This window comes from Tachysurus vachellii, chromosome 22, assembly GCF_030014155.1.
Source record: "Tachysurus vachellii isolate PV-2020 chromosome 22, HZAU_Pvac_v1, whole genome shotgun sequence".
Taxonomy (NCBI): Eukaryota; Metazoa; Chordata; class Actinopteri; order Siluriformes; family Bagridae; genus Tachysurus; species Tachysurus vachellii.
Genome location: NC_083481.1, coordinates 695,001 through 710,302, shown reverse-complemented (window position 1 = coordinate 710,302; position 15,302 = coordinate 695,001). Strand labels below are relative to the sequence as shown.

At 39.8% G+C, this 15,302-nt stretch overlaps 1 protein-coding gene across 1 annotated transcript in view; it reads left to right on the top strand.

Moving 5' to 3' along the window:
- The first annotated feature begins 10,848 nt into the window (after nucleotides 1-10,848).
- The window catches only part of poc1a (POC1 centriolar protein A), a 26,859-nt gene continuing 22,405 nt past the window's right edge, over nucleotides 10,849-15,302 (top strand). The window contains exons 1-6 of the mRNA XM_060858701.1: nucleotides 10,849-11,261; nucleotides 11,450-11,534; nucleotides 12,381-12,552; nucleotides 12,759-12,938; nucleotides 14,184-14,291; nucleotides 15,025-15,140. Coding sequence (XP_060714684.1) covers nucleotides 11,247-11,261; nucleotides 11,450-11,534; nucleotides 12,381-12,552; nucleotides 12,759-12,938; nucleotides 14,184-14,291; nucleotides 15,025-15,140 — 676 coding nt within the window. The 5' untranslated portion in view covers nucleotides 10,849-11,246. The remainder of the gene's footprint in view (nucleotides 11,262-11,449; nucleotides 11,535-12,380; nucleotides 12,553-12,758; nucleotides 12,939-14,183; nucleotides 14,292-15,024; nucleotides 15,141-15,302) is intronic.

Genomic DNA, 15,302 nt, shown 5'->3' with positions numbered 1-15,302 from the left:
TTTTAATTTTCTCAGAAGAACCTGATTATTATTATTATAACCATTAATAATAAGTCTAATAAACTGTGTTTGAGGTGTCGAACTAAACTAGACATGAAGAGCTTTTATAAAGTTGTAATGAAGGGTTTCTTGGCCTTTTTTTTTTTTTTTTTTTTATAAGATCTCATGATTTTTATTCAAATCCTTGAGTGAGGTTCCTTTAGATGTTCCTCTGTGTCACGTGTAAAACCCTCGTCGTCCTGTCTGATAGCTGGGGCTCATGGAGTGCTTCAGAGTTCTGGGTTTATACTCAGATGAACTCTCCAGTGAACTGTACTTAAGAAGCTGAATGTTCTAAACTACTGACTCGATTAATAAGGAGATGATGAGCGAGTGTTTGGCATTGAGGTCCACACACTAGCCCTGTTATAACAAACAAAGGCTTCTTTAATTACAGCTCGTTATAATCAGGTCCTGCTCCGTCCCTCCTGCCTTTCTGACAGGGAAATGATTGTTGGTTTCTACACAGAATTAACGCTGCGGGTTCTTACAGACGTTGTTGTCAGTACAAACAAAAGTATGAAGCATGTCTTCTGTATTACAAGAGCAATAACAGGACCAGACCTTTACACACAGTTAATTAGCACCTGCTGTTAATTAACACACTTCTTCAGGGATTCAGGATCATGTGTTTTCTTTTTCTTCCCCCAACATAAATTAATAAAAGATCGTTTAAAAGAAGCAAAATGTTTCTGTGGAACTGAAAAGGAGTTAAATATAAAGTGTGAATGAAGTGAAGCGGTGAAGGAAGTAAAGGTTACTGTGACGTCTGTCCAGATGTTTAAATGTAAACACACTGAAGACGGGGAGTTTTATTTTCTTCTCTTCCCGACACACACACACACACACACACACACACACACACACACGGGTGTTTTCCAGCATCCAGCATTCAGGTCACACACATGAGCGCGAGTGGTTATTTATCTAAATAGGTCATTATTCAATCTTCTACACTCTTCCTTTCCTACACAAACATCCTGTAAGCAGCTTCTGCTCTCACTGTGGTTCTGCCACACACACGGGGTGATGGAGGCTGTTCTGTAGCTCTGGAACCATCTCCTCCGTCACATGAGCTCTGGTCTCTCTACAGTCAGGTTTAACGCTTAATTAAATATAAATTAAATATAAATATATTTATACATGTAGTTTTTTGCTGTGTGAGACTGTGTTACTGCAGAGATTAAAGCTGTTGTCATACACAGTTACAATAAAACACGTCTTGTGAGGAAAATAAAAGTGATAATTCTGTTATTTTTCCCTCCTTACCATATGACAATATTCATCATTTCTGCTTTTAAGCTCACACACACACACACACACACACACACACTTCCTCTTACACTGTGTGATATTATAGTAGAGACTCAGACACAACGCTGACTCACTCGGCTCAATAATGTAAGTGAGAACAGAAACTAACTTCTCTAATGAAACTGACGCCTTCAGAGTGTTGCTTTTTACATCTCATGCCTGGGAATCAAAATATAAGACGATAATAAAATTAATATAATAATCTTACTTTAGATTTAATTTTATTCCCTGATCAGAAGTTTTATTTATTTTCTGAATATATTATTTTTCACTGAAGTAAAAAATTTAAATATTAAACCTCACAGCTCAAACTTTCAGAGACGTCTATAGTGATTCTGTCCTGAGAAGGAATTTGAACACACACACACACACACACACACACACACACACACACACTTACTCACACTCTGAGGTCATACTGTACTGAACCACACTTGGACGCCACTGTGGTTTGCGTGACTGGATCTGCACACAAAGGGCCTGTGATGAAATCTCTTCTTTCCCTTTGGGTCGTCAGCCAAGTCGTCTGTGTGTGTGTGTGTGTGTGTGTGTGTGTGTGTGTGTGTGTGTGTGTGTGTGTGTGTGTGAGACAGTAGGAAACAGCATGTGTTTAGTCTGTACACTGCTCTAAAGAGAGGGAAATGATTATAAAATAATAAAGTTGATTCTGTTGAAGACTTGAAATGTTTCATCACGTCACTGTCGTGTTCAGAGCTCACAAGTGTCTACACGTTTATTAGTGAATAATCCACTTGAAGGTGAAGAACTGAGATCATTAGGACACGACATTCAGTACAGAATCAGTGTTCAGTATAAAACCCCGCCCATGAGCATGACTTCAGTCAGCATTAACACATGAATTGAAACAAATGCAAATGTTTTTAAGGCAAAATTTCACTTAAAATAAAGAACGAATTTCATTTGATTTAAATCTGAATCAGTGAAAGTGCAGCAACTACAATGTGTTAATACTGAACAAGCTAGTGGGAAACATGAAGGGTAACGTTCTATCTGTAGAATTCAGTGTGTGTGTGTGTGTGTGTGTGTGTGTGTGTGTGAGAGAGAGAGAGAGAGAGAGAGAGAGAGAGAGAAAGAGAGAGAGACAAAGCCTGTGTCACACCCATCTGCTCATCACCTAGACACAATTACACACTGCTTACGTAATGGAGAAAACTCACTCACACACACACACACACACACACACACACTCACTCACACACACACACACACAGACATTTTAACAAGCATGTCTCATGTATATTTTCTGGTTTTAATTTATTTGATATACATTTTCTCTGTCTGTTGTGTGTAAAACTAAATGTTTTATTTTTATCTAATTTTAATATCTATTTTATTAACAATACAAAAATATTTTTAAATTATTTCATTTATAAATAAATTTAACAAAAATGTAATGACAGCAATAATAATTCATACTTAGATATACACTCACTGTCCATTTGTTCTCTGATCAGTTTGTTTGTGCGTGTGTGTGTCTGTGTGTGTGTGTGTGTCTGTGTGTGTGTCTGTGTGTGCGTGTGTGTGTCTTTGTGTGCGTGTGTGTCTGTGTGTGTGTCTTTGTGTGCGTGTGTGTCTGTGTGTTTGTGTGTGGGTGTGTGTGTGTGTCTGTGTGTTTGTGTGTGGGTGTGTGTGTCTGTCTGTGTGTTTGTGTGTGGGTGTGTGTGTGTGTCTGTCTGTGTGTGTGTCTGTGTGTGTGTGTGTGTGTGTCACTGGATGAACTTCATGAAGTTAAATTTACAGCTTTTTTTTACTGAACACTTTTTTCTAATTATATTCTTCTAAAATCAGATGTTTATGACGTTCTACAATAAATGTTTTGCATCAAACATCAGCTTGAGATCTGAAGCTCCAACACTTTGCTTAGACTGATGATGTGTTTGTTCCTCGGTGAAAGCAGAACTAATGTGACATCAGTTTGAGTCTGATGTCTTTTAGATTCTACATTTTCAGTAAATTAGGTTGGAGTTTCTACTTTTCTACTTTAACCTGAATGACAAATACACAATCAGCTCTAACATCCAGCAGATGAAGGGAATAATTTGGGCTACATTACGGTGTTGTGATGTAGATCTGGACCAGGTTCTGCTGGTTCACCTGGAGTCCTTCATTCATGAGGACGTTACAGAGAGGCTCCGCCCCTTCTTGGACTCGGTGTTCCATCACACTGCACACACTGTTCAGGAACAATTTGAGGAACATGACAGGGTTCAAGGTGCTAACGTCCTGGTGTCAGATCCCACAGCGCACCTTCAGAGAGACCAGGCCTTGGAGTCCGAGCTGTTTCAGTATTAACAACATTAGTCATTAGTCAATGTTCTGACTGATCACGACTTTATAAAGCTTTAAATCTAATCTGAAGATCTTCTGACTTTATATAAATGTGTTTAATGTAAATTGATCATTTTTCTGTGAAATGTTCTACAAACTGAACTCAATAATCAGAAACATTTACCAAACATTCTGTTTAAACCCTGGAAAATTCCTTAAAACTGGATTAACCCTCATTTCCCTCGTGCCTCGTCAGACAGGTCATGTTGGTAAACCTGATTTATTTGTTCAGTTACTCGGCCTTTAAGTGTGCACTTAACTAGTCGAGGTCACGCTACAGCAGGAACGAGCCGAAGGACGACAAAACAAGCTGAGAAAAAAACCCGAGTTGTTTTAATCATCTTCAGCTCTGAAAGATCTGACTTACAATTTTCATCATTTCAGATATTAAAGACGTGTAAAACATTGTTGAAATACGCAGGTGTTCGATAGGAATCAGCTTCATCTCCTTTCTGAACAACACACGTTACACTGAGCTTCACACAGACAGACGTGTGAGAAACGAGCACAGAGTTTATTCATCTTTAATCTCTTTAATGTCCTTAACACTAGAATTTCTGTGTATTATCCCAGACTGTAGAATCAGGATCTTTGTGAAAGTGGGAGTTTCTGTAACTTTATATCTTTTATCTTCCTCTGAATAAAACCCTGTAGAAACCGGAGAGAAGAAACTGGGTCAGTCATTGTTCAGGGAAATAAAGAGGCTTTTTTTTTCAGCTGTGTGTTGAAATCACTTCACTGACTGAACCTATGTTACGTGAAGGATTCAGCATTTTCTAACACGTGAAAAATAGACTAAAGCAGGACAAGGTTCAAGCTGAAGGCCTAAGTTACGTGTGAAGCTTTACGTCTGGGGTTTACAGCCTCCTGTGTTCATCTGGAAATAACACGAGTCCAGACTGGCCCTTAGCTCTAATGACTGACCAAACAGCAGGAGAAACACAATTAAAATCAAATCAGGACGGAGTCCAGGACTCACGGGGACCTGAGGCTGAGAAAACAACCACAACAACAACGACAACAACGACAAAGACATCAACAAAGACAACGATGACAACAACGACAACTATCGTATGTGCATGTGTATGTGTTGTATGTGTTAAAATCTAACCGCTGACATCTGTATGTGACAAATAAAATTTTATTTGATTGATTTGATTTGAACAACGACAAGACAACAACAAAAACGACGACCAACAAAGACGACAACAACGACAACAATGACAGTATTTAATGTAAACAGAAACATCACGCTTTACAGATGTAACAACAAAGTCAGACCAAAAAAAGTAAAATCCACAACCATTTTACAGATATAAAGATAAAGGGAACAAAAATCCTTTATCTGTTTTATAAATGATGAGATGTTGTGTAATAAACTCTATCTTTCAGGGGGAATTTTTAAAGACATCTGACACGACTGCAGTCTTTCCGGCTCTTTAGGGAATTTCCTGTAGTAGCAGCCGGAAGCTAATCACCGAGCTTTAGCTTTAGCTTAGCTGTGTTTATTTACTCTGTTGTTTTACCGTCACAACCTTAAGCTGATTTCAGAATGAACTGTTTGTCTCCTGACTCAGTGTGTCACGGTTGTCAGAACAACACGAGCGTTGATCAGACTGAATATTTGTAACAGCTCAAGGAAATGAAATCAGGAAGTTTCACTCTTTTAAAATCTTGTTCTCATTTACAGTAAAGAGCAGTGCAGCTGTCAATCATCTCAACACACCTTCATTTACATTTCACACAGAGAGGAAGGAAAATTCAAAGAATAATCAAATTGTTTTTATATTAACTTCCTCATTTGTGTGTGTGTGTGTGTGTGTGTGTGTATAACTGCATTGTCACTTTAATCCTGTGAAGTCATTTATTACTAATTAACCAACATGCCATGAAGCTAACTGCTCTCTCGGTGCCTTTGGACAAAATGGGTAAAAGACGTAACATTCTCACACTAGCTGTTAAAATCTAACCCCTAACCCTAGTCACAGCTCGGTTGTACTCAGTAGTGTTCGAACAGTGTTATTAACATTCTCATAAGTTGCCGAGGGGGGGCACAGTGTCTTATTGGTTAGCACATTTGCCTCACACCTCCAGGTTGGGGGTTCGATTCCTGCCTCCACCTTGTGTGTGTGGAGTTTGCATGTTCTCCCCGTGCCTCGGGGGTTTCCTCCGGGTACTCCGGTTTCCTTCCTCGGTCCAAAGACATGCATGGTAGGTTGATTGGCATCTCTGGAAAATTGTCCGTAGTGTGTGATTGTGTGAGTGAATGAGAGTGTGTGTGTGTGTGTGTGCCCTGTGATGGGTTGGCACTCCGTCCAGGGTGTATCCTGTCTTGATGCCCGATGACGCCTGAGATAGGCACAGGCTCCCCGTGACCCGAGGTAGTTCGGATAAGCGGTAGAGAGTGAGTGAGTGAATGAGTGTTAACATATCAACTCTTCTAGGAACTCTTCACACTAGCATTTCTGGACTTAATAAACCCTCAGGTTTATTTCTGTATCACAGTGAGGAAGGTGTTGTGTGTGTGTTCTGGCTCGGCTCTCTCAGGAACTGTGACACAAAGGAAAGATAGGAGCTGATAACAATTCCGACAATTGTATTGTTTGGAGTGTGTGTTAGATTAAAGTCACACAAGCTAAACTCTATCAGGAAAATAATAAAGTAAGAATGGAGGATTTTGGGAGACATTTTGATAAAAGTGTAAATGAATTGTGTGTTTGGAGATTTTAGGACTTTTGGCCCTTTCTGTGTGCTCGAGTGCATTAATATAAAACCGTGCGGCTGCTCTTCTCTTCATCATCATCCTCATCTTCATCCTGATGATTTCTTCTTAGTGTTACAAACATTTATAAACTAAAGGAGGCTGATGGAGTGGAGTTTGTCTCTGTAGACATAAAGCCTGGTGTCATGTTGATGGATGAGATAAGATAAAGGTGAAGGTTCAGATAAAAACCTCGAATCCACTGCAACTGAGTTTAATATTAACACGACAGAATAAACACACGCTTCCTGAAAGTTCAAGGCCAGAGGTGAGCTGAGAGTGTGTAATGGTTCAAGTGATGTACACGTGTGTATGTGTGTGTGTGTGTGTGTGTGTGTGTGTGCGCACGCGCGCTCAGGGCCTCGTTCTCATTTAGCACGTCTACTTTAGGAAACAGGAATTGAAGGTCTCTCTGAAACCAGAAGCGAACCTTCTGTGTGAAATTCTACCTTAATTGTCCATATTACCCACAATGCACTGCTGTCTCTGAAGTGAACTTGGTGTGTGTGGTTTGGGACACGACCGCTGTACACTTACTAAAGTATTGTTCAGAGAAGAAAGAGTTGATTTTCTCCTCAGTTTCTGCTTTGAACTTTCAGAACCTTTTGATTTTGACCCTGAACAGAAAAATCACATGACTGAGTGTTAATCATTTAAGGAGATTTAAGGAGAACAATATGCAGCTTGTGTGTGTGTGTGGGTATGTGTGTGTGTGTCTGTGTGTTTGTGTGTGTGTGTGTGTGTGTGTCTGTGTGTATGTGTTTGTGTGTCTCTGTGTGTGTGTGTTTCTGTGTTTGTGTGTGTCTGTGTGTTTGTGTGTGTGTGTGTCTGTGTGTATGTGTTTGTGTGTCTCTGTGTGTGTGTGTGTGTTTCTGTGTGTGTGTCTGTGTGTGTGTCTCTGTGTGTGTGTGTCTGTGTCTGTGTGTGTTTGTTTGTGTGTGTGTTTCTGTGTGTATGTGTTTGTGTGTGTGTGTCTGTGTGTGTGTCTGTGTGTGTGTGTCTGTGTGTGTGTGTCTGTGTGTGTGTGTGTCTGTGTGTGTGTGTGTGTGTGTCTGTGTGTTTGTGTGTGTGTGTGTGTGTGTGTCTGTGTGTTTGTGTGTGTGTGTCTGTGTGTGTGTCTGTGTGTGTGTGTCTGTGTGTGTCTGTGTGTGTGTGTCTGTGTGCGTGTGTGTCTGTGTGTTTGTGTGTGTGTGTGTGTCTGTGTGTTTGTGTGTGTGTGTGTGTCTGTGTGTGTGTGTCTGTGTGCGTGTGTGTCTGTGTGTTTGTGTGTGTGTGTGTGTCTGTGTGTTTGTGTGTGTGTGTGTGTGTGTGTGTCTGTGTGTTTGTGTGTGTGTGTGTGTGTGTGTTCATGACAAATAACACCTCTTTCTCGTCATTATAAATGCACCTGGAGTTAAATGGTGTTTAGCAGCTGACTCAGAGACAGCTGTCTGAGCTTTCATGATTATATTCATTGTTTATGACTTACACAGTCCTCAAACCTCAGTGTTTGTTATGTGTGAATCTAAACTGTGGCTCATGGTTACACTTTTATTCCTCATCATCAGTAAACTTTAACTGTTTCTTCGGCTCCTTTTACACGACACAAAATACTCCATGAGCCATAACTTAACCATATAAGTTACATCAGCTTAACAGTAAAATATGATAAGAAATCAATCTTTATGGAGAAAAACATTTGAACTCTGGTCCCTTATTTATTTATTCATCTTTACCGCCATCTAGTGTCTGAACCAGGAATTCAGTTTTTATTTAAAAGTTTAAAACAAGAAGAGTTTTATATTATATATTATATGACTTAGGGGGGCACGGTGGCTTAGTGGTTAGCACGTTCGCCTCACACCTCCAGGGTCGGGGTTCGATTCCCGCCTCCACCTTGTGTGTGTGGAGTTTGCATGTTCTCCCCGTGCCTCGGGGGTTTCCTCCGGGTACTCCGGTTTCCTCCCTCAGTCCAAAGACATGCATGGTAGGTTGATTGGCATCTCTGGAAAATTGTCCCGATTGTGTGAGTGAATGAGAGTGTGTGTGTGTGCCCTGTGATGGGTTGGCACTCCGTCCAGGGTGTATCCTGCCTTGATGCCCGATGACGCCTGAGATAGGCACAGGCTCCCCGTGACCCGAGGTAGTTCGGATAAATGGTAGAAGATGAATGAATTATATGACTACACAGTAAGCCAAAAGTTATGGTATTATTTAAAATGGCAAAAGTGGACACCTGATGTAATGACATCATGGACACATGATGTAATGATGTCAGTCTTGAATCAGATCAGTTCATGTGTGTGTACATTCTCTACAAACAGTGTGTCTAATGAATGTAGTCATTAATAAACTAATATTCACAAAGACCAAATCAATAAATGTTATTTTTATTTAGTATTGAATGGATTGTTTACATTAATATTTTGTTTGTGGTAATAGGAATAGTGACATTTCACTGGTATAAGTGATTTTTAAATGTCACCACAGTACTGTGTATATACTACAGCCACAGTATATACTAAGTTCACTACTATAGCATATAACTGTACCTCCAACAAACCTTTACTTGTGGGGTGATATAAAATACATCCTCACAATAAATACATTTTAAAAGAAATGTCTCCAATTAATTAACGAAAACTACTATGATGGACTTATAGAAATATTATTTATTCTTATATAATATTCTTACCTATCATTTCTAACACTCTGCCTCTCTGTGGTGGAAATTTCTAATCTAATGATGTTTATAAGGCTTTGTCCTTCTATACTTTTACCTTGTATTTGTAGTGACCAGTGACTGACATTGTCATTGGTTGTTTTCTTAAGATTATGACAAGGGCAGTAGGGACTGGAGACGAGTTGTCGGGAATTAGGCATAAACAACTTCCAGTAAACCTTCTAGCAGACCTTGGTCCAGTCCAGATTAGCTTGATCAGGAGATGAGCATGCGGTGATTTTGAGCCAATGATTGATGATGATGGTTTGCTTTTACATGTCTTCTTTACTTGAGTTCTGTCTATAAAACCTTGATGTAATCAATGATGGTGGCCCTTCATCTCTCATGCTACATGCGGAGTGTAAACATTACAATCCTGAGTTAGAAATGTTTCATTTGTGAGTCAATACCCAATTGCTTCAGTTTGTAAAGAATAAGCAAACTAGTGACTGGAATTATGAACTACTGTATATGATTAACTACAACTAATTTGGGTAGACTTTGATAACACAAAGCACTGCAGGCTAACAAGGTAAAACGTATAAAACACCTTCTATAACCGTCTTTGCGGCTTTCCGCTGATTAACGTTCTAGATAAACGCCTCCAGCTCTGACTGACTCTGTGCTTCTCAGGTCAGATAAAGCAGACAGCTGATGACGCACTTTTGAAAGACTACAAACTGATAATTTTCTTTCCCTTCGACGACACGTTATGCATTTTAACGTAATTTTTATTTTTTATTTTAAAAGTAAAAATTATAGTTTTAGGGAGGTTGAGATCACACACAGGGGGCTGGAGACACCCTAAAGGTCTAGAACCACCCTTATGTTATAATAAATAACATTTATAATGTTAGGCCTTTTTGACTGTGATTACATGATTATACTCCATAAACATAAACACTAGACGTCGCCTTGGTTACGGCAGTTCATTGGAACGAATGTGCCAACTGAGCCGCCATCTTGGTACAGGGGACCCCCTCCTCTTAATGCATCAGCGACAATGTAGGCAAAGGGAAATAAAATCACTATAAATCATCATGAATGCCATTTTCTAGGTTTTTTTTTTGGTTTGTTCCAAATGTCAGACATGTATTTATCATTAAGTCCAGAGAAAATTTAAGGTTTTGATATGAAGATAATCTACTTTTTCACAATATAATACATAGTGCTAGTAGGTGTAAGTTTATTACTTACATTCTTCCACTTGAGTAAACGTCATATGAACAATCACTACTTACCTTATAGCCTACTGCATGTAACACTGTTACAATGGTGTGATTATACATGTTCATTTATACATTTAAAGTGTATAATCTCATTAAATATGTCCTTAACTGAAGTAAGTTGGTAAAAGATCATTCTGCTTGTGTTATCTAATAAAATATGTTTGACAGATAAGGGAATCTTACAGAACATAAAGTTGGGTCTTTTCACCTTTAAGCAAAAAGCATGGGTCAATTTTTAATTTCCTTATTAAGAGCTTCGGAATCTACAAACAAAATAAATCCATAAGTCCGTAGTCTTTAGTGTATTACAAGGGACAGCCATTGCGTTCGTCTGAACATCCAAACGCAGCACAAATGTCCGGCATCGTGATTAATGTGAAGTACAAACCCCTGTTCCAAGATGGCGGCGGTTTTGACGCGTGCTTAGAACCCCAAGGCGACATCTAGTGTAGATATCTATGTAGTGTAGATATCTGTGATTATACTCTAGGTGGCGCTGCTCGCTTCCAATAAGTTATAAACGAAGAAGAAGGACACTCCCGGTATCCGTATCGCGAAGTGGGCGGAGTTTGTTAAGCGGTTTATTGCGCGCGGAAAATGAACCGTTTGTTGTTGTTGATGTTAGCGCCTTAGCAACGGAGCTAACTTAGCTTAGCTTAGCTTAGCTTAGCTTTAACTGTCTACACAAGTCAGTTCGTATCAGTTCTATAATTTAATTTTAAAGATGTTTTAGTTTTTATTGTAAAGAGTAACTAATAACGTAGTTAGCTGGTGAGACGTTATTAACGTTAATAACCACTGGGTCATAACATCTGTCTTATAGAGTTATTACTGTTAAGAGCTTTCTGTGAAGATGAGCTGCACATTGGTGAGTGATCAAAGATTAAATAATAATATTTAAATCATAATAATAATAATTATTATTCTTACTATTATTGTTGTTGTTGTTGTTGTTATTACTTTTATTATTATTTTTATTACTTTATTATTATTAATGATTACACGTATTAATAGTTTTATTAACGTGTAATCTGTTACTTTACTTTGACTCTACAGGACGATCCGTCACTGGACAAGAAGTTTAAAGGTCACAGAGACTCGATCAGCAGCCTGGACTTCAGCTCCAACACCAAACAAATAGGTTATTATTATTATTATTGTTGTTGTTGTTGTTGTTGTTGTTGTTGTTGTTATGATAGTTATTGTTATTGTTAATAATATTACTATTTCTAATAATAATAATAATAATAATTATTATTATTATTATTATTAATATTTATTATTGTTATTGTTATTATGCTGAAATTAATATGTTTGTGTTTTTTCACTTCTACTTTTTCTTTATTCCTCTAAATAATTGACTCTTCAGCATTTACCAGTAAACATTTTAAACACATTATTAAACCAGTTAAAGTTTTTTAACTTTAAACTAGTTTTTATTTTGTAATTCTTTAACTATATAAAGCATGTGTTAGAAGGTTAGTTTAAGTTAAACTTTTAGAGTTTGTACATATTTATGGTCATGTCAATAAAGCTTGGTGAATACAGATGTCTGATTTTTGGCACCTGCATGTGTGTGTGTGTGTGTGTGTGTGCCTGCGTGTGTGCCTGTGCCTGTGTCTGTGTGTGTGTGTGTGTGTGTGTGCCTGTGTCTGTGTCTGTGTGTGTGTGTGCCTGCGTGTGTGCCTGTGTCTGTGTGTGTGTGTGTGTGTGCCTGCGTGTGTGCCTGTGTCTGTGTGTGTGTGTGTGTGTGCCTGCGTGTGTGCCTGTGTCTGTGTCTGCGGGTGTGTCTGTGTCTGTGTGTGTGTGTGCCTGCGTGTGTATGTGTGTCTGTGTGTGTGTCTGTGTGTCTGTGTGTGTGTGCCTACGTGTGTATGTGTGTGTGTGTGCGCCTACGTATGTGCGTGTTTGTGTGTGTGCGTGTTGGTGTGTGTTTGCGTGTGTATGTGCGTGTGTTTGTGTGCGTGTGTGTGTGTGTGTGAGATAGCTACAGGCTCATTGGACTCATGTGTGATGATCTGGAACATGAAGCCTCATGCGAGATCGTACCGGTTTGTTGGACATAAAGACGGCGTGCTGTGTGTCCACTTCTCTCCATCAGGACAGCTCCTCGCCTCGGCCTCACGCGACAGAACTGTACGCCTCTGGCTGCCCACCGTGTGAGTGTGTGTGCTAATGTCACACTGATGATCTGTTTCTCTCTCTCTTACACACACACACACACACACACACACACACACACACACACACACACAGGGCATGAGAACAGACTGTTGACTTTACACACAGAGATGTGAGATTTTCAGTGTGATTGTTCTATAAAAACACTATAAATAGTGTGTGTTTGACTGTGTGTGTGTTTTAGGAGCGGAGAGTCGAGTGTGTTTAAAGCTCACACAGGGACGGTGCGGAGCGTCAACTTCTGCAGTGATGGACAGACTTTAGTCACTGCATCAGATGATAAAACAGTGAAGGTTTGGACTGTACATCGGCAGAGATTCCTCTTCTCCTTTAACCGTCACATCAACTGGGTCCGCTGTGCAAAGTGTGTATATATACACACACACACACATACACTCACAAACACACACACTCACAAACACACTCACACACACTCACACACACTCACACACACTCACATACACTCACAAACACAAACACACACACTCACACACACTCACACACACTCACACACACTCACACACACTCACACACACACACTCACACACGCACATACACACATATACACACACATACACACAGTCACACACACATACACTCACAAACACACACACTCACACACACACATTCACACACACTCTCATACACACATACACACAGTCACACACACATACACTCACAAAAACACACACTCACAAACACACTCACACACACTCACACACACACACACTCACACACGCACATACACACATATACACACACAGTCACACACACACACATACACTCACAAACACTCACACGCACTCACAAACACACTCACACACACTCACACACACTCACACACACACACTCACACACGCACATACACACATATACACACACATACACACAGTCACACACACATACACTCACACACACACACATTCACACACACTCTCATACACACATACACACAGTCACACACACACACACACACACATACACACACACTCACAAACACACTCACAAACACAGACACACACGCACACACACACTCACAAACACAAACCCACACACCCACTCACACACACATATACACATACACACAGTCACATACACACACACATACATACACACACACTCACAAACACAGGCACACACACACTCACAAACACACACACTCACACACACACACATACACACACTCACACACACACCCACTCACACACACATATACACATACACATACACACAGTCACATACACACACACATACATACACACACACTCACAAACACAGACACACACGCACACACACACTCACAAACACAGACACACACACACACTAACACACACACACATACAAACACACATACACACACACACGTCTCATTTTAAACAATTGAGAGCCTTGCTCAGGGGCCCAGCAGTGGTAGCTTAGAGGACCTGAGATACAAAGTCAGTAATGTAACACTTTAACATCACTTCATATCTCTTCTTTAGATCTTTATAAGAAAGATTAGTTTCTTCTAAATCAGCCCCAGAGTTATTAATCTCACCTCTGTGATGTCATTAATAATGAGTGTAAACTCAGGAGACTCTTCAATCAGCTTCATCTCTTCTCTCTCCAGGTTTTCTCCAGACGGGAGATTAATCGTCTCAGCGAGCGACGACAAAACGGTGAAGATCTGGGACAAGAACAGCCGAGAGTGTGTTCACTCCTTCTGTGAGCACAGCGGGTGTGTGGACAAATTATTTATAATCACAACACAACAACCTCCGAGGAATCCAGTGTTTAACCGAGTCAGTGTTCATCTGGATTAGAGGGAAAAATGTCAAAAGCTTCAAATTAAAAATGAGGGGAAAAACACACACACACACACACACACACACACACACACACACACACACAAACACACTGTTCTTCTGCCTTCTGAGGTCTGACAGGTTTGAGCTTTGTATAAGGAATAAACAGTGTTATGAAGTTCTAGGAAATAAATAAATCCTTCACTTCATCTCACACTGACACTGATTATTTTTCTCACAACCTAAATGTTTTATTCCTCCTACACCACTTCTTTTCACTCTTTTTTTTCTTTTCTAAAGAATGACACACACTTTTTATCCGTTTAGTGTTACTTTTAACGTATAGCAGAACTTTATTCATTTTGGGAGGAAAGTTATGTTGTCGCTTCTCGGTACATAAACATACAGTAAGGATAAAAAACGTTATCTCAGATGAGACGTGATCTCAGTTATCTTATGGACAAGTCTATTGCTTCATTTCATCTGTTGTTGACATGTGACTTCTTTACTGAAGGTGAGAGCGCAGTGAGACAGAGAGAGACGGGATGCGTACTGAAGTGTAGAGCAAGCGGAACTACAGAGAGATGAACACAGTGTTTTGGGCGGTTTTTACTGACACTGGAGACTGAAGCAGTGGTTTTTCTTTGTTGTTTTAATCTTTTTCAGCTATGTGAATTACGCTGAGTTTCACCCCAGTGGGACGTGCATCGCTGCTGCCAGCACAGACAACACAGTTAAAGTGTGGGACATTCGCACACATAAACTGCTACAGCATTACCAAGGTGATCGCTGAACCCACTCGGTACATTTCAGTTAAAAAGAAAAGAAACCCAAAGTCAACGCACCAGTCCATGAGCTACCAATACTGTAGTGTTGACTGTCTGAGCCTGACACCTAGATGCAGATTAACATGTTTATATAAAGACAAATAAACACGAAAAATA